The sequence below is a fragment of the Delphinus delphis genome, chromosome 21, assembly GCF_949987515.2.
Source record: "Delphinus delphis chromosome 21, mDelDel1.2, whole genome shotgun sequence".
NCBI classification, from domain to species: Eukaryota; Metazoa; Chordata; class Mammalia; order Artiodactyla; family Delphinidae; genus Delphinus; species Delphinus delphis.
The window spans coordinates 14771314-14791520 of NC_082703.1; the positions used below are offsets into that span (position 1 = coordinate 14771314).

General features: G+C 42.8%; 1 protein-coding gene across 5 annotated transcripts in view; it reads right to left on the reverse strand.

The window, feature by feature from the left end:
* The window catches only part of DLC1 (DLC1 Rho GTPase activating protein), a 389008-nt gene that overhangs the window by 12300 nt on the left and 356501 nt on the right, over positions 1–20207 (reverse strand). For 4 of the 5 annotated variants that reach the window (XM_060001270.1, XM_060001271.1, XM_060001272.1 and 1 more), the window contains 5 exons: positions 14345–14416; positions 10283–10364; positions 4419–4482; positions 1286–2706; positions 645–821 (listed from right to left, as the gene is read on the reverse strand). In XM_060001270.1, the coding sequence (XP_059857253.1) occupies positions 645–821; positions 1286–2706; positions 4419–4482; positions 10283–10364; positions 14345–14416 (1816 nt within the window). Of the gene's footprint in view, positions 1–644; positions 822–1285; positions 2707–2872; positions 3705–4418; positions 4483–10282; positions 10365–14344; positions 14417–20207 lie in introns of those variants that run through there. The other variant, XM_060001274.1, reaches the window with a different exon arrangement.

Consider the following 20207-nt stretch of genomic DNA (forward strand, 5'->3'; position numbering starts at 1 on the left):
CACACCATACACACCAAGGGCCATACTTCTGAAAGTATGGGCAGCTCAATGAATTTTATCTTCGTATATTATTTTAGTCTATGATATCTTAGAGTGGTGAATTCCTTAAAATGATTATCCACTGCTTAAGAGTCTGTTGGAAAAAACAAAACTAAACCCTTTAGTTCAGGTAGATTCTTGTGATGCTGCGAATACTCACATCAAAAATGATTTCTAAAAATGTGCACAAAGAGGGGTACAAAACCAGGTACTGTACATGGAGCATTTCAAAGTTGGTCTCATAACACCTTCTGACCTAAACAGTTTTCTTCCCTTCCTTCCCAGTTATGATCTGATCCTGTACGTGTATTTGCCTGTGGTGGGCTATTCCCACCACTGGGAAGGAAGCGCCTGGACAATGAGATGGAAGAGTCGAGCATGCTCATCCCATCAACTGGCACTGAGAACTCAACCAGCCCTGATGGAAACTCCCTAAAGCTAGATTGGCTTAAGCAGGGTCAAAGGTAGCCTCAAGAGTGCAGAAACTGATGGCATTAGGATGATGGACTAAAGATCCAGGATGCAACTGTCACATCCTCAGTGTTGGGAGAGCACTGGTTGAGAGCATTTCCAAATACAGTTCACTGGACAGTTTAAACCCTTACCAGCTAAAACCGTGCTTATTAGAAGGCGTGTATTTCTCCAGCAGGGCGGTCAACTTCAGGAGGGAGTATTTCTGCAGCAGGTTCATCTGGGCCACAGACTGGCAGTTAATCTGCAGCGATACAGAGTTTAAGCTCGGCCGATGAGAGCTCTGGAAACTGTGCCATCTTAGCCTGTGCCTGCGAGAGAAGGCGGGGAATGTGAGTGAGTGCGAAAGCTTTTTAACGTGTTGATGCAGAGTCAGCAGTGGGCCGCTCACCGGCCTCTTATCTTAGGAACTGAGAAGACTCAACTTCCATTCCAGTCTTTTTTCCCCCCTGTGGTAAAATATATATAACATAAAATTTACTGTTAACCACTTGGAGTGCACGGTTAAATACATTAAGTATTAAGTACATCCACAGTGTGGTACAACCATCCGTACCATCCATCCACAGAACCTACTTCATTCGTCTTCCCAAACTGAAGCTCTGGTACCCACTGAACAGTGCTCACTCTTTTAGGGTGGTAGGATTTCCCCATCTGTCACTTTCCTTAGCAACTTTCGTGGCTGTGAATGTCGGACTTATTCCCACCTCCCTACGCAACAAGCAGAAGCAGCCTCCTCCTCAAACTGGGTGGAGAAGGGAAGAAAAGCTCTTACCTGCTGGACCTAGTCAGGGAGGCCCCGACCCCAGAATCCCTCCTTTCCGGGATGTCTGAGGGCTCCTCGGGTTCGTTCAGTGAGTTGCCCGTGCTGTCCAGGTCGCTGGGAGTGGCTCGGTCATTGTCGACGTCCAGGTGTATCTGCTTGGGTGAGGACGGGCATGGAGAGACCGAGTCCAGGGCCGAGTCTGAGTCTCCCTCGTCTGAAAATTTCTCCGACCACTGGTTGACTATCCTCTGCATCCCCTTCACGTGGTAGAGGATGTCGTCCAGCTCCGGGAAGATGTCCTCGTTCTCCAGGTCGGCCAGGTCACCGGAACTGGAATAGAGGATGGAGCCGGGCACGTTGTCATAGATACTCAGGCGGCTGGTCATGGAGCTTGAGGAATTGCGTCTCTTAAGCTCCTTGGGGCTGTCGCTGCTGTTTTCCCTCCTCAGGCTGATATGGCCAGGGCCGTGGAAGCTTCCAGTCCTCCAGTTCACAGAGCTGCTATTCCCTGAGGGAGAGAAGTTGCCGTTGGAGAGGGCTTTGGGGAAAGTGCCAGGCTTGTGATCTTCTGGGATGTAGAACACCGCGTCCTCTGGGTAGCTCTCGCAGTTTTTAAAGTTCTGTTCCATAACGTTGTTGAATGTGGACTGATTGAACGGATCGAAGCCCTCTAGGTACATGCCTCCTCGCTTGTTGCAGGCACTGAGGCTCCGGGTCCTGGTGACGGGACTGGGCGTGCTGACGTTGCTGCTGGTCTCGGACTGGCTGCTGCTGCTGCTCGTCTGCGTGGAGTTGGAGACGCTCCTCTTCCGCACCGCGGGGACGTTGATGCGGTTGCCGTTGAGGGCGGAGATCTCCACGCAGTTCAGCTGCTTGAGCTTCTCCTCGTCCACGCCCTCCTGCAGGATGGGCCCGCTGATGATCAGCCCCAGCTTGGACGGCACCTTGTGCTTGCTGTGGTGGGAGCCCCTCAGCTTCAGGCTCTCCATGCGTTTCAGCAGGCTGTGCGTCTTGGACTTGGTGTTCTTCTCTTGGCCTTTCACGCTGAAGCTGAAGCTGGACAGTTCCTTAGAGGGCAGGCTGCAGAAAGAGTCATCGTTGCCTACGAAGGTGCCGGAGGAGCAGACGCTGGTGACGGAGTTAGTCCGGGCCGTCGCCGCGCCCCCGAGGTGGGTCGCTTGCGTGGCGAGGCTGCTGGTGCTGCTGAGGCTGCGGACAGAAGCCACCTCCTGGCGCTCGCTGAGGTCCGTCAGCACGCTTTCACGGCTGGGGGCGCTCTTCAGGTGGGGATCGTCTGGGGACCCAGGGATGGGGTCCTGCTTTGGAGAAAAGACATCGAACTCTTCAAGCCGGGACCACCTCTTGCTGTCCCTCTGGAAAGTCCATTTGGCACTTATCGCGCAAGGCTCATCCTCGTCCGAATCCTCACTCTGCAGACACAGAACAGAACCGCTCATGCCCTGGGACTGGCAGGCCGCAGGGGGAAGTATGTGCGCCAAGGGCCAGGGGCCAGGAGACTGATCATAACGCCAGCCGTGTCACTTCCCCCTTGCATCTTTATTTTATTATTTTTTAAAAATAACCAAGATGTATGTAAAGAATGTAACAGGAAGAAGCCTGACCATGTGTTTCAAGCGAAATAGGAGTTATTTAATGGAGACACTGGGATCTATAGGCTGCTCTTCAATTGCTCACAGAGGAAACCTCTGAGATCTGTGAAAATTCCAGGCATGTAAAATATTTTGAACTGGAGTTAGCAATGGGTAGGACTCCCTCTGGTCTGCCTTTAATTTTGCTGTCTGTTGACAGTATGTGTTTATATTCCCTTTTGCAATTAAAATGGTGGTTTTCAAACACTTTAAGAAGAGGGGTCACCGAAATCTCTAGCTACCTTAAAAGTACACAAGATCTCCTCTAACAGATTAACGGAGACACAAAGCAAGGTGAGCCATCCCATCTCTTCAGTGGGTCAGTGGGTACTTCTCAGCCTCTTACCTGTTCCTTTTCGTTCCCTCCCCCATCAACATGAGAACCAGAGTTAATGCCACAAGTGTCTTGTGACGTTTCAACCTCAGACATGCTCCAGCCTTTTAACAAGGCTTCACAAGTACCCAGTCCTGACAGCACGTAACATTCACAAACACGAAGTAACATCCCCGCTGCTGATGCCTGATTTACCGGTGGGACTCAGGGTTACCGTGTGACAGACTACTGCGTCAAAGCCCTTGAGGCGGGATATCAAAAGGCACAGTTCAGCGTGAAGCATGTCCTTCCCACTGGTGTGGAGAATCTCCTGTGACCAGAGTTTCCCAGGACAGTGAGTGGAGAGCATTAAACGCTGACTCGCAGGCTCCTCTCCACAGCTCAGCGGGTGTGAGGTTCCAGCTCATTTGTTTAAAAGGTTTAACTCCCCCAAGAAGGCAGCTTGCTGTAGGTTAGATAATTAAAATGGGTACTCTGAACAGTCAGAAATATGTTCTTTGACCAAACTTACTCCTGTTTACTCTAATTTGTGACACTCACTCCCACTACTACACCCACCTCTTCTCCTAAGATCTCGTAAGACGTCCTCACATTTCATACGCAGAAGAAAATACCATCTGAATCAGTTACGTGCCACCATTTCACTAGAATGTGTGGGATTTCCTGTCCTCCGTCTTCCTCCTCTCATTCCTTTTCTCCCTCCAAATCTCTATTATTCTTCCATATCCTACCAGCCAGCCTTCACTGCCATCCCTACGGCTTCAAAACACAGTTACTGTTACATATGGGAAGACAGAGTTCCCAAGAACTTCCGCTTTCATTTCTGGAAGGAGGCAATGCAAAAGCCACCGGAATTCCTTAAGCCTCATCCGTTTAATATGTCATAGGCATTGAGCTAATGGGGCAAAAATCACAGATGATCTTTTCAGATCAAAAACAGCAGGCAAGACACAATTTACTGGCTGGCCGCAGCTCTTGGTTTCCACTACATAAGGCCACACAGCTTTTGGTAAACCTGACTGGATTATAACATTTAAAATGTCGATAGTTTTGGACCACGGAAGTAAGAGTTTGAGAGACAAAATCTATCACAAAATTCAGAACCCAGTTGTTGATCTGCCCCTTTCCTCCCACCACGCTATCCATGTTATACACTCACTCTCTTCCGATGAGGACTAATTTCCAGCTTCATCACCGCGCATTTGTTTAAAGTATTCAGACGCCTACAGAGCAAAGAAATAACATTAGCAGAGACAGGAAACCACTGATGGGTGGATAAATATTTTTTCCAAACAGCTGACGTGTTTAATCGAGCTTCTTTGAATCCATTAATATCTATAATATAGAAGAGTACTTGAAACTTCTTTAAAAAGTGAATAGTTTAAAAATATTTATGTTTCACAAGTTTTCTCATTTAAATTTAATATTACTATTTTATAGTAAAATGGTACACTGTGGTGGTTCTGTCCGGTGCCTCTTATTCCTCACAGAACAAGCGACCCTCAATGAGGACAGTTATTCTTTCAACAACCCCTAGGTTGAGTCATTAGGTATCTCCACCCAGTGCCAAGAAATAAAAGGCAGTGATGTCTTCTTTCACAGAAAAAGAAACATGAACAAGGAACCAAGCAGAGTTGCTCGTAAATAAAGTGTATTCTATCTCAAATCAAAATTCAAATATAAAAATAATCTCTGACAAATAATAACCTTAGACAGCCTGTTAAAAAATGCAGTAAGTTCTGTATAGAAGTGTGAGCCCTCTTTAACACCCAATTCTTTTTTACAACTTCCCACACAGGACAGGATAATGCGTGGTACAGCCGCAGCAACAGCACAAATGACTGATTTAAAAACCTGTATACTTCAGCTTCAAGGGTCAACATCTTTAAGAGTTCAAACATAAGCACTTGAATCAGATTCTTCTTTGGAAAAGGAGTCACATTTTTACTCTGAATATTTTTTACCCCTGCCAAAGAGTAATAATTTAAAATGAGGAAAGTAATTTAGCTTCACTGAAAATGAAGTACTTAAACAAAACAAAACAAAACCCACCTCAATGGTAAGTAATGAAATAGCTGAAAAAAAGAAGCCCTTTACACGTGCAGGAATAAATGGCACGTAAAAGTCTGCAGGACAGCTTTTCAAGCCCCAGTTCTTTCTAACATCTTCCAGATGATCATCGCTTAGTCTTCCTCAAACGGACCTTTAACCTATCTGCCGTCTGGTACCATCAGTTTTCCAATTTTTCCTAAGACTGCAATTCTTCCACTTCCACAGGACAAGCGCATTTAATTCACACAAACTCAAACTGACCATGAGTCCTCTTCAAGGCTCTATCTTTCTGATCCTGTTCTTGCAGCCTGTCTAACAACTTGGATGCAGGAGGGTAGAAAGTATTTTTGCCTGCTGATAAGACTGCCTTTGATTTCACAGATTATGTGGTAGCCTGCTTATAGGATAAACAAAGATAACCCAGAGCACCTATGTTCAGGAAAATTCTCTCTCATGATGGAAAGGGAAAGAAAACAAAATAACTAAAAAAAAATCCACAGACATTAAAACGAGTGGATATAAAGTCCCTCTCTAAGGGGCATCCATTACTTAAATGACTTCTACCCACAGTGTTTTAGTTCTCCAATGTTTTTAAGATTTAAAGAATCGGGAGGGTCACAGCTAGTCTTAGGTCTGGGTTTCATTAATCAGACCTGTTAATCAAATACCCACTTGACATCATTTGGGTTGTAATGGTTGAGGGGTGTTTATAACCCAGTTTACTAGGCGTGGATGCCTGTAGGGGTGGGGGAGGGACTTGCTTCACAAGCTCCAGACTTGAGTCAAACGGAAAGGGCCAAGGGGGTCATTTTTGTAAAGGTCAGTGTTACCTTTTTCTCTCCGTAGCACCCAGCTAATGGCGCTTCGAGACTGAAGCCCAGAAGTTATTCCCCGAGGTCTCCGTGGGATTCATTTGACCCCTAGGAACCTCCAAAGTGGTGGGGTGTTACCGATTTAGAGACGTTACGGACACGAGGTAGTAGTTCTGGCTTGCCGAGTCGGGGCCGCGTTCTAGGTCAGGCATTGCGCCTGAAGCCTCATGTGTGTTATTTCGCCTTGATCCTCACAACAACCCTATGGTAGAGATATTACTATTTATCTTCATTTTATAGATGAGGAAATGGGGGCTTGGAGTGGACACAAACCTTGTCCAAGGCCACATGACTAAAACATGGTGGCTCTGGCCCTCAAAAACAATACCTTCTGCATTCCTTTCTAAAATAAATGTTAATCATGATGATACATGGGAGCAGCTTCTATCCTAAGTACGGCTCCCTCCGGTGAGTGGCAGAGCACTGGTATCTCCCACTGTCTGTCCAGAAGCCCTGGCCTTTCCCACCCCACAGGGCCCTCACTGGCTCAGCTCCTCAGGAATGTGTCAGTCTTATCTGCTGGGCAACTTGTACTCTGCTCTGAGCGGGGAGGGAGCACAGGGTGAGCCATCAAAGGTTCAAGAGCTTTGCTGGAGGGAGCCGCAAGCGCCCTGATAAAAGCATGGCAGGCAGGGATCTGGGCCTCAAGTATTCCAAGTGAAAACAGGGAAAGCAGAAGAGAAGTGAGAAAGGAAAAAGGAATGATTTCCCAAGTAGACCTGACAAATAAAAATCGTTCCAATCCTTTCTTGGCAATAATGCAATTGCTTTTCTTTTAATAGGACCAAAACAGTAACGTAGTTGAAATCTACTACGCGGCCAGCTGTTTCACAGAGCTTAGGCACTTCAAGGGCTGTTTTACAATAAAGTGCAGACTGGAGATGATACTACGGATATCTATTTGTCATTACATGATTATCACCTTATTTGCATAATTCTTTGCTGTACTCATAGGAGTCAGTTGTAATCCCAAAGGAAGATAGCGAGATGGGATATTTTTCAGAAGCTATAAAGAGAAAGAATATTTCATAAAAGGTATTGTAAGAGTAGGTCACAGTTTGCATTATCACCTGTATACGCGTCAAGACAAGCGAATTACTCCTCCAGTATTGATACTGAATGTGATACTCTCAGAATCTGGGCCTTATCATCAGGGTTGGATTATACAGCAAAGCTAGCAAGATTGGGACAAAAGGCAATCTCTCCAAGGAAACAAGTACGTTTATCCCTTACAAGTGTGTGTGTAAGAATGCTGGTTAGCAATCTATACCCCAAAAATCTAGTGGTTGCATACTTACAACTTTTGGTCATTACAAACTATTGAAGACAGTATCATTAACATTCTCAAGAAAACATTAAGCTACAAGTTTTCTGCTCTAAGTAGACTATTTTAAGAGATCAGCTCCTACCAGATTTTTGACCAAAAGAGCTTTAAGATCTGCAAAAGTTATAAGTACATGAATGTTTATAATAATCATTAAGCAGAACATGGGAGTGTATACTAGTGTGTACATGGGAGTACTCCATCCGTGTGTGTGTGGGGGGGGGCTGGGGTAGGGGGGCGGCAGGAAAGAGAAACCATGTAACAATTATTTCGTTCAAAACAAATCTAAAAATGTTTTACTTAAAGTAAAAATATTAAATATTTAATAATATTTTATTAAGGTAAAACTTTTCAGCTGCGTTTTTGTAACTAATTACCGTATATATTTAAAATCAACTGCTCAAAATATTTCAACAAGGCAAAAGATGGAGGTCTACAAAAAAGTCCGTCCGTCTAGAAAAAAACTTGACAAATGACAAGGCAAAATTTCAAACAACACTGTAGATTCAAGATTTGCTGGCCCTTTGAATTTCACGGGCTGAGAGAGTACATGGAAGAGGCCAGTCTAGCAGATGAGATGAATATCACATCATCAGTTAAACAAGTATCCTCAACTACTCTGCTGACAGCTCAGGACCTGTAGTGCATTTTCAAGGAAGATGCCTGTCCCCACCTTTTTCTTCAGAACATTTGTTTAGCCCTCTCGAAGGAAAATCATTTGCCATGAGAAGTCTATTTATGCGAACACGTGGACAAGAGACCTTGGGTTTTCCATTACAAACAAGCTGATGACTGTTCCTGTGAATTCTGACCCCAACCTCAAGCCTTTCTCCACATACTCAACTCTGGGTGTCGGTTTTAGGCCTAATAATTTTTAAAGCACTTGACATCCATCACTGCATTTCCTTCTTACATTTAACCTATGAGATATTAATTCTACACATGAGAGAAACTGAAGCCGAATCAGAATACACTTGCAGAATCCAAAGAGATCAAGGTCTAGTTGTTTTCAGGCTCTTCTTTTCGCAAAAGATCTAAGAGTATAGATTTACTCCTTTTAAAGGGAGGCAGCTTCTCTGATGGCGTTAAGAGCCAGTGTAGCCAGTGTGAATCACAAAGTACGGAGGATGCCCTTATCCCCAGAAGAGGGTAACTACGTTTCAAACTGATATTTAAAAAAAAGAAAAAGAAATTCAAGAATCTAATCACGATCCTTTGGGCTGCAATGCTGCAGTGATATTTTTATGACCCAGGAATTCCTAAGCTGTGGCTGCTGTTCAGAGGGCACGCTCACTAAGTAGCCTGAAATGTGTGAAATGCATGATCTGACGCAGTAACCTAGTAAATATTTCCTAGGTTACATCTTAGGAGTGATGTCATCTCTATGCATTATCACCCATGATGAACTGAAAAGAAATTAATTCTGCTCCACAGCTAAGCATTCAAACATTTCAAAAATGTCTGGAGTAGTTTATATTCCAGATGCAGACTCTTTCTCTCCTAAACTGTGTTGGTGAAATTTTTTCATTCCAGATGACATAGCTATGATATTACACTCTAGGGAGTGGGGTGGGGAGTTGGAATTAAGTTTCTTCCAGAAAAAGTGTACAAACCCTGGACATTTCTAAGCAATCATTCCATTGGATTTGAAAAGTGACAGTATTTCTGTGGTTAATGTGACATTTTTTTCTTTCTTAAGCCAGGAGAACTAGTCTATTACTCCATTTTAAACATCCTACCTATCTTCCCCTAAAACCCTGCTTAACTTAAGTGCTTCAGAAAACACTGTATTACATAAGAGAGGCAAAAATAGTACTTTCACAAAGCTACAACTGCATTCTTTGCCTATAAAGGGGAAATAAATCCCGGGTGCCATTCAACCTTAATGATGTTTTTCCAAGTTAAAATTAATATTGAAATTAAAAGAAAATTGTTTTAATTTTACGATCAAATCGACAAGTGAATTTTGTCCGTGTATAATTTTTTTTCTCCAGAGTTCAGCTTTGATGGTTTATAGGCTTTGAGAAAAATTCAAAGGATGATTAACTTAAAATGAATAATATGTCACGAAGAGTCAGAGAGGAGTATCAGTGTCCTGTCATTTTCTGCTGCGTGTTTTATTACTTCCATTTCGTTAAACCCTGCGAGCTGCTCCTCCGCCTGAAGATCCACCAGCACCACGAACATGGGTTTCTGAACAGTTTTGTTCACATTTCCCATCAATGCTCCTTTGCTGCCTGTCTACTTTATGTTAAAGGCTGTGCTGAGTTACTTTACAGCCTTAGTTAACCCTACTGTTAGGACGGTGTGCCTGGGGAAGCTGAGGAGTTGCGGAAATGCTTTCCTGGAATTCAAGCAACGGCCCTCCTGCCTCTAGTCTGCCACAGCCCCTACTTCCATCTGTCCCTCTGAGCGTCATTTCCATTCAATACAACAGCGGCTCTGAGTTGGCGAGGGTACCTGGCTGGGACTGCACAGTCAACTGCACTGCCTTAACCCCCCTATTCCAAGTTTCCAAACTTCCTGGACATTGTCTGCTCTAGCAGTCGTATGAGCACATTCCAGGACAGTGCTATTTGAATGGCAATACTAAACGACAGGAAGTTACTTATTCTAATCAAAAGGCCTATGATTTATAATGAAGTAAATCACTATATCCATTTACGGATCAAAACCTTGACATATTTAGAACAAAAGCAGTCTCATCAGTGATAAGTACTATGTTCTTTAAAAAGAAGAAAAGAGAAAGAAAACACTCAAAGTATTTCCTTTTACCTGCACAAAGCCTCAATAGCATCTCTGTCCAAAAAATCATGCTCTCTCTTGACCAAGGAAATATCAATGGGGAACAGGAGATCTATAAGAAAAATAAAAACAAATACGTTTATTGAGCACCCAAGCTCTTGCCAATCCAGCCCAGTTTAGCAGAGGGAAGAAAACAAGGTAATTTATTGAATACTTACTGTTTGCAGGACACTTCACTCCCTATCAAGTGCTGTGGGTATGTAAAGCAGCTTAAGACAATTTCATCAGTGTCCTAAAGGAGCTTGGAATAAAGTGGTCTGCAGACTCAGACTGTCTGTTGTCAAAGATAAGTGGTTCAAAACACTGTTCCACCTTTAAACACATCAGCAGGCAACAGACCTCTGCCATGAAAATTATAATTTAAACCAGAATGAATACCAGAAGGATGTTCACGGTAATGTGGCTGTTTTTTCCCTCCCATGTGTGTCTTTGCTCACATTTGATCAGGGAAGAGGCCACAGAGAACCGGGCCAAGGAAAGATCTAGAGAACTATGGTAGTTGTCAATGGAATCCAACCATTTGCATGACATCAAAAGCTAATGAGAATTAAGGATGTGCTATTTTTAAACAAATACTAGCACTTCCATATGGCTTTCCAGGAGTTTATATAACTCCCACTAAAACAAAAGGCCAGCTCTAAAGCAGCTGTAGAACAATAGAATCCCAAATCCTTTCATCCTTGGAAGAGTTCACTACTCTAAGAACACGTAAGTTCTATTAAAATCGAAAAGCAAAAAGGGGGGAAAAGTCAACTCCATGAAAGAATTCCCTTCTCTGTCCCTTGTTGATAAATACACTCCAGGAAGAGCAGGGAGGAAGAAGACCAGCAGCCCCTCTGCGGAAATTTGCAACAGCTCTGGAATTGCCACTAGATAAAAGCAAGTTATCCCTCTTTGGTGTTCCAAGCACTTAGGGTAAATAATGGGCCTTCCTAGTAAAACGCTTATAAAATATCATGAGGGAGAGTCCTGCTATGCAACTCTGTGGGTCAGGAATAGGCAAAATAAGAGCACTGCAGGACACCAGGATTAACAGAACCCAAAACTCGCTTTGGCCCCCCAAATGGCTAATGCTGCATACTGAAACAGACATGGCTGTTGGTAGTTTGGGAGATGCAAGTAGCTAACAATGTTCTACTTCTGGGGTTGACTAGGGAGCACATGACTGTTCCTTACGTTTTTATGGTTCTAACTTAGGATCATTGGTTTTACAGGATGGTATGGAGCTCCTTATTCTCGGTCATCTATTTTCCAGAGACTACACTTATGAGTACCTTTTTTTTTTTTTTTAAATAATGTTGGAAACTAACATAATGAGTATTTGGTCTATTCTTTTTTCTGAAGGCTAGCATTAGATTAGTGATCCTGTTCTCTGAATGGTAAGACAGGCAGACCAATGAAGTAGCTAGAGCCTAAAGATTTATGAAGAAATTCATAAAATTCAGTATCACAGGATTTATCTCTTCATTACCTTATAGACCGAGTCTCTCAAGCAAATGATTAGTGGCACCACTATAGTGGCAATAGAAGAGAAGACTTAAAGTGAACGTGAACTATTAGTAAACACAAGCAAGCCAGACTGTAAAGCTGTTTGAAGGTTCTGGCAACTGTATTTCACTTTGAACAGATAACCTGCACTCTAAGTATTAAAGGACAGAGCTGATATTAAAAAATATATTTTTAACACTTAACAAATGTAAATCATAAAGTTCACATGCCTGTTACATGCATCTGAGAAAGCAACTCTGTTATTTTAGCAATTCCTAACTCAGTGTACCCAGAGCTGTATTTCACTTTCCTGATCCAAATTAACTTTAAAATTCTGTTTAAAAAAAAAAAAAATTCTAGGATAGGTAGGGACTAAATTCAAGAGAAGAGTGAAATAATTACATCTTTTTTTTTTTTTTTTTTTCAGTATTTCTCAGAGTTCTTCAGGTTAGGATTTAATCTTTCAGCTTGGGTTTAAGGGCAGGATGTTTATATTGTCAAGGACCGAAATAAAGGTAAACAGGAATCAAGGAATGAGTGGGATGGCATGTGGTGTGTGTGTACCCACCCTGCACACAGGGGTAGGATGAAGGGGAGAGATTATAAATGCTCAGAACAATGTACAGTATAACTTCAAAAGTAGGTTTATGCTTCAAAAGACTTATAATGTCAAGGGACCCCAAAATGTAACTTGTGAAAATACAGTCTGCATTTTAGGATTTGGAAAGATGTAAGACACAGACCGGAACTGGATCTTAGCAAACATACACATCACAAGAAAGGGCTTCTTGGCAGCAAATCAACACCAAAACTTGACATAATTGAAGGAAATTTAATTTCAAAACACAAGAACAAAAGGACAGCATGTTACTACCACTGCAAATGTAATTATCCTTCCTTATCTCCAGTAGAGCTGTGAACTGAAAATCCAATAGAATGCTGATCCGCACCCCACCGCCACCAAAGCTCTACTGAGAGACAGAGATGCTGTAAACGGCAACAGGTCAAAGATTCTCCCAAAGGAAGGATAAGCAACTCCACCATAATAAACATGCAGGTTAACCAAGCACCTTAAAAAAAAAAGAAAGACGAAAGAAAAAAAGAAAAAGGAATTGGAGATATTCTCTGAAATGGAGGAAGAGTAAGATATTCTACATAGTCTAACTATAAAATAATTTTAAACCCATCTTCATGGAGAAATATCTTACGTTCAGTCTGGGCTACAATGAGGAAGGGCAGGCATTATAAACGAGGTAAGGAATTAAACAAGCCGAGTGAGCCAGGGAAGTAAAACGACCTCTGTGGTCTCGCCCCAGTTTGCTTCCGGGGAGCACCCCCACCCCCTCTATATCCCTGCCGACCACGCTAGCATTTCCAAGCTGAAAACCTGTATCCGTTCTTAGTACGGGTTCATGGCGTTTTGCTCGTGTGTTAAAGAAGGATGCTGGTGACCACCAGCTCCAATTGAGAGCCCACTGCCATTGCTACAGGAAGCAGCCTGCTTGTTACCATCCTAGAAGGACGGAAGAGCAAAAGACACGTTTTAAAATCACTATTTATCGTGAGAAGAGCTGAACATCCCTGGTGAAAAGACTGAAGAGACATCATTTAACCTGGATCTTTCAGCAGTTTTGTCACATCATGGCTAAATGTCTCCCAGCATCTCCTTCCTCTTAAGTGATAATAAAAAAGATGTATTCTTTAAATGTAAATTAACCAATATTACGCTTGCTTTTTGAGATTTTTGGCAATTTCTTTGAGGTATGAACTGTTTTATTTCTATAAAATATGAAGCGTCTACCACAGTGGTGGGTATCCCTGTTGGTGCAGAATTAATACTGGCTTGTTGATTAGCTGAATGGATGGCTGGATGGATGGAGGGATGAATGGATGAATGGATAGATGGAGGGATGGATGAATGAGAGACACCAGGTGCTGTCGTCTCGGTAGAGTTAAGGAAACAAAGAATGCTCAAGTTGGAAGAGGCCTTAGAAGTCATTTATTCTCAAGGTAGGAGTCACTTCACTATCCACCCAACCTTGGCTTGCAAATCACCCATAAAATAGAGCTCACGAGTTCACAACTGTAGTTTTTTTTTAATGATTTCATATAGAGAACAATAAGCCTCCCTTTTAAATAAACAGCATCTTCCCCTCACCTCGCACAGAGCACACTCTGCCCACCCTGGGCAGCCTGAGGCTCAGGGCATGAGCGAGACTCAACGCGCTCCACATGCTGCGGAGCAACTGAGCCCGTGTGTCATAACTACTGAGCCCGCGTGCTGCAACTACTGAAGCCCACTCGCCTAGAGCCTGTGCTCCACAACAAGAGAAGCCACCGCAATGAGAAGCCTGTGCACCGCAATGAAGAGTAGTCCCCGCTCGCCACAACCAGAGAAAGCCTGCGCACAGCAACGAAGACCCAATGCAGCCAAAAATTTAAAAATAAAATTTTTAAAAAAAGTGCAAAACTTATAAAAAAATTATAATCATGAACCAAGGATATGATTTTGCCCATTAAAAAAGAATGGCATTCCCGGCTCACCTTCATACAACTGGGCGTACTGGGGGAATCCTGCCGCCCGTAGCCAATCACAAGCTTCTTTGGCTTCAATTTCTAGAATAGAACAGAGGACAGACAAACATGTTAGTCATGTGTAACTCAGCGTACTTCTTCTTCCTTAATAAACTCTGGTTTTGTTATATAAGCAAAAGACGACATCTGTTGAAAAGGGATAAGCAAAAAGCGAAAAAGAAAATCCACTTATTCAAATGGTTTCGATTTTTGTGCATCTTTTCAGACTTTAAAAAATATATGTAATTATCCATCCTTCCTTTAAAAGACAAAAAACAAAAATGGAGTCCCAGCAGTAAGTTACTCTGTGCTGCTTCTGTGTTCTGGTTATAAATGATTAAAAAAATAGGGCTTAATGAGAAAGTTGAAGAAGGGTTAAATAATTATTAATTTTAGGCCTAGATGGACTAACTTGCTTTACTTTTCACATCAATAAAAGGCCACCAAGTACATCTGACACCCTGGAAGAGCACTAAGTTGACCAAAGGGACTGAGCTTCTGCCACCCAGTGGGATGCGTGTAACTGCCCAGGGGCTGTGAAGGTGTGCCTTCGGGTGCATCAGGCAGTAAGGGAGGCCTGGGCAGTCAGGGGCCCTGGAGGGCACTAAGTCAATAAACCCCACAATCTTGGCAGGCTGAGATGCCTAATAAAGCTTCTACTTCCCCGTGGTTAACATCTTGTAGATACTATTGATAAACAGAAAGGCCAAGAGCAACTAACACACCTGCGTTCAAATTCACTCAAGCACTTATTCACAATCCCGTTAGCACAGAGGAGGTCGGCACAGTCATTAGTTTCTCAGTTTGCACAAAGAATATTCTTTCAACCCTCTTCCCACCTTCCTCAGACCATTAGAGTACTTAAGGTATGTAAGGCTATTCACTCATTTATAAATGTCTCAACATTGCTTAATTTATTCCAAATTCAAATCTTCATTATGCATCTCTCCTCTGAGGCAGATAGGAGGTTGACAGTCCATCACGGAGAAGTATGTATATACCACTTTTGTCTAGTAACTTTATAGTTTCAGAGCATTTTTTAAACTATTATTTTATGAGTTCCTTGGGTCTTTAAAGAAAAAAGAATTAAGAACACTCAAATTCATTAAAGCAAGTAGGAATGTCCTTATTGAACCGACATGCCAAAGATAAAAGCCTGCTGCTACCTTCTGATGAGCTAGTTAATACCCAAACAGAAACAACTATGGCAGCAGAGAAGCAATAGATGACACGGCAAGGTTTGTTACTTTCATGAATCTTTTCAGTGTGGCGATGAAAGTAGCATCATAAAACACAAGATTCAGGACTGAATTCGGGGAAGAAGGATAGAGTGACATGAATGTGTAAGAATCTCGATGTTTGTACTAAATCATAGAATTGTCCGATGTGAATTACCTGCGCTAACATTTTTTCATGTATTTATAACCATACCTTGTTTCAGAAAGGAATTAATGAAGATTTATATGAAATCATAAAATAAACATTTTCCAGAGAACTATATTGCTGGAAAAACATATAAAAGCTCAACATTTTATTTTAAAGGATGTGGAAACTACTTTTTTCTCTATTCCCGTGGCCCTCGCTCAAAGATAGATATGGAAAGGAAAAAAAGCTAAGTGTTTTGTTTTTTAAAAATATTTGAAATATCTCACTTCTTCTGACTATCTGGAGGTTATTTCCACCGAATACATTGTTAGACATCGAACAACAGATTGCTAAAAAGTAAATGTATTCGCTTTCTAAATATTTTACTTAATAAGTGGTGAGTAGCCAGAAATTCTCAACGTCCACCCTTTCTGTGGACACCCTTTCTGTGTGTCATACTCAGATATGACAACAGATCAGTGCACATGCGCATGTGCACACACACACACACACACACACAGACACACAGACACACAGACACACAGACACACACACACACCTTAACTGGACACAATTCTCCAGCCAGTATCACCACCTACTTAGAGAACGTTCCTGATTTCTTATTAAAATGGCTTCATGCCAAGAGGCACGAAAGATATAAGGTATTATTTTTCTAAAAAACCTTTAAATTTATATAATACTTTACAAATCACAAAGTGTTTTCACATATATTACTCACTTAAGGCCCCACGTAACTTCAGGAACACATAAATGCCTACTGCTGTGTTGTCATCCTTATTCATTTTCCACCACTACAAAAAGAAATGCCCCCAAATGACCAAAATCGATCAAAAAAGCTGTGTTCAAACAGCCACTCTTCTTAGGGCCACTTGGTTAGAAAGAAATGATGTGAACAGGCCAAGGTTTGCTTCTTCAGCAGATAATTTAATGAAAGGTCTACAATGGCTAAAAAGCAGCACTTCCAAGAACTACAGAGACTAGTAATTTTACCTGCCTTTTCCTTTCCCTAAAATAGATGAGAATGTCTTTCTTTTAGATATGAAACCATGGGAAACAGACAAGCCTGTACATTTAACAAAGTCCATTCATGAAAACTTAGGCTGCATAATAATAAATGAGAACTTAAACCCACTGTTTCTATAGAAATCAGAATTAGAAAATTGTAAAAATTGTAAAAAGCTGTCACTGATTTTTTTTTTTTTTTTTTTTTTGTGGTACGCGGGCCTCTCACTGTTGTGGTCTCCCCCGTTGCGCAGCACAGGCTCCGGACGCGCAGGCTCAGCGGCCATGGCTCACGGGCCCAGCCACTCCATGCCACGTGGGATCCTCCCGGACCGGGGCACGAACCCATGTCCCCTGCGTCGGCAGGCGGACTCTCAACCACTGCGCCACCAGGGAAGCCCAACTGTCACTGATTTTTTAATAAATGAGACAGTTACTGACTTCACTCCCACCCCTTTCCAGTTACCAAGTGAAAATGATAACGATCTAAGTACTGATTTTTAAAAAAATCAGTATTTCCATTTTATTTAACATGAAATGAACCTATGTCTACATCCAGGTCAGGTAGGGATTTACCCCTTCTAGTTCCCTGGATCCAGGCCACAACTTTGACTCTTATCCTAACTGAAACTCCAAGTTTCCAATTCTCTCCTCTCTGAGACTCCAGCCACCAACCCTGCCTCATCAAACTTCCTGCATTACAGTTTTGATCTTGTCTCTCCTGCAGAAACTTCCCTGGAGCTCCACTGCTTAGAAAATCAGTCTAAATATCTCCCTAGGTTTCCAAGGTTCTCCATGTGGCATCCAAATGAATCGTTCAGCTCCCTGTACTCCCTCCATACCCCAGCCAAAGTAAACCTGGCCCTTCCTCATCTCCCCACACATCCCTGGCTGGAAGTTCTCTCCTATCCCCTCATTATCCTTCAAGGCCTAGTCCAAGCGCCACCTCCTCTAGGAAGTCTTCCCAGATGCCTCCTGACAATTCTGTCAATGGCTAACTTTTCTTGAGCGCTGACTGTGCACAAGGCCCAGTTTAAGTACTTAAGGCATATGAATTCCTTGACTCCTCATACTGATCCTAACACGTGGGTTGCAAATATCATCCCACATGGGTTGGGAATATCATCCCTAAGATATGCAGATGGAGAAACAAGTGGAGAAACAACCAGCTCTCCTCGAAAACAAGCTTCCTTTCCATTCAAATGCCCTAGTGAACAGGAGAGCTAAGGCTTGCAGACATGAGCAACACCGGATTTTCCTGAAAACAAATGCAACAGTGAACAACATGTAAAATATTAAACAAAACCAGGTAAACATCGCATTACTGCTGTCACTTTAACTCCCCATGCCTGTTTTTGGAGGCCTCTAACCAGTTCTCAGGGTGTGACTTTTCCTTCAGTGGTCGAATGAAAAACTATCAGCACGATTTTTAAAAAACATTCCCCACCAGGCAGAGGCGCCATCAGAAACTGGAAACACAGTGGAAACACAAGGACACTTTTAGACTTGGGTTTTCTCTTAGCAAACAACAGACAAATGTGTGAAGGAGGAAACAGGAAATTTTTATTGGCGCCACCTTTAATAATTAGTTGTATTAGATGAATGAGGTTCAGGACACCTTTGGTGTAAGGCTTGGGAACCATTAGGCCATATTTGCATGCTTCCTGGCATGATGGGATGACCCTATCTTCCCCTTACCTCTCAACAGTAAGTTAAACAGAAATTCCCCAACACCGTCATCATTCCGCTGAACTCGCTGATCTTAGCGGCTGAGCAATGGTAATCGGGTCGAAGCAGGATGTGATTACTTCCATCTTCCCTTTCCTCTACCTTCACAGTGCGAACCCGCGTGCTTGCTTCCTGCCTTCTTTGCAATGTGCTCCTGAAATCAGGGCTCAAGGCAAATGCTCCGTGGACTTTACCTCTTAAATAAAATTCTAAGGAATTGGAGGAATGTAAGAAAATTCAAACATTTTCTAGATTCCTTGGATTCCCCCAACTATGGCAGACTTGCAGGCAAAGATCCATGGAAATGTTGATGTTCTTACAGCCATGGAGAAGCACGTCAGCTGTGTTAAGGCAGGCAGTGCTTTCTGATCTAAACCAAGATGCCTGCCCTGGTCACAAAAATTCCTTCAAATGGAGGAGTAATTACTTCAAATGATCAGTTCTCTCGCCTCCGTTAAGGTGGCCAATTTTACAGGACTGCCGTACAGCTGGGCACCAACAGCTTAACCTCCCCGGGCACAGGGTTTCACAGGGCAGAGAAGCAAACCACAGCCTCAGACACTTGATCTCAGTGGCTCTGAGCCTTGGATCCTAGTAGGCATCACCTTGGGGAGCTTTCTAAAACCACCCACCACTATCCACTCCCAGGTATTCTGATTTTCTCCATCTAGGGAGGGCCCAAACAACATCTTTTTTAAAAAGCTCCTAAGTAAATGTAAAGGTAGCCAGGATTGGGAACCACTGAACCAGACAACATTTCTTTGCATGCCTTTATCCCAGACTCTTTCTTCCCCAATTATCCTAACAGCCTTCCAACTGAACTCTCTGATAACCCCTGCCCCCAAGAAATGTATCCTAGTCCAAAGGGTTCCTGAGCCCTGGATTGATTTGTATGAAATACATAATTCATCACGTCACTCCTCTGCTTAGAATTCTTCCATGACTCTCCACTGCCTTTCACATACAATACAGTCCCGACTCCTCAGCAGACCCACAGCCGTCTTAACTCGGCCTCTGCCCAGCCATTCCGCTCCTGGAAGGTCTCCAAATGCAAGCTCTGCTCCCGTCTTCCTGAATTCCTTGGGGTTCGCAGGATGCATATGCTCTCTTAACACTTCAAGTTCTTATCTCTTCTCTCTCCTGCCGCAAACAAATTCCCCCTCTGCACCCCATCAACCCCTCTCCCCCACCCTCCTCGTATGGTGAGGTGCAAATACCAGAAGCTTCTTAATTCATTTGTATATCCTGAAAGACTACTTTTTCCACATTGGAAGCACACATACATTTGTTTGAAGGAAAAGAACCCATTAAAATTTCCCTTTCTTCAAAGACAGACTTAGAAAACTACAACTTAAACCCCTGTCTCTTTGCAATAAATAAAAATAAATGTTCAACACATACACTGTCCAAGACTGGTTATCGGGAGTTACCTACGTAAAGTGAATTCCTGGTTGGGCTAAGTCAGATAGCACAACATATATATTAATATTTATTAAACTCTTCTGTTATCTAATCACAGCAAAGATTATGACTAGCCACTAGCAACATTCCTACCCTCAGAAGCCTAAAAAAATTCTAAACATTTGCTGTGCCTATTCTGAAAGAAACCAGTTAGGAAGCTTTGGAAGACCGGTCAATATTAATTCAGTTTCTAGGCCATTTGGCCTCACAGGAGCTGACCCCAATCCACCTTCAGATATATTCTAGTACAGCCACA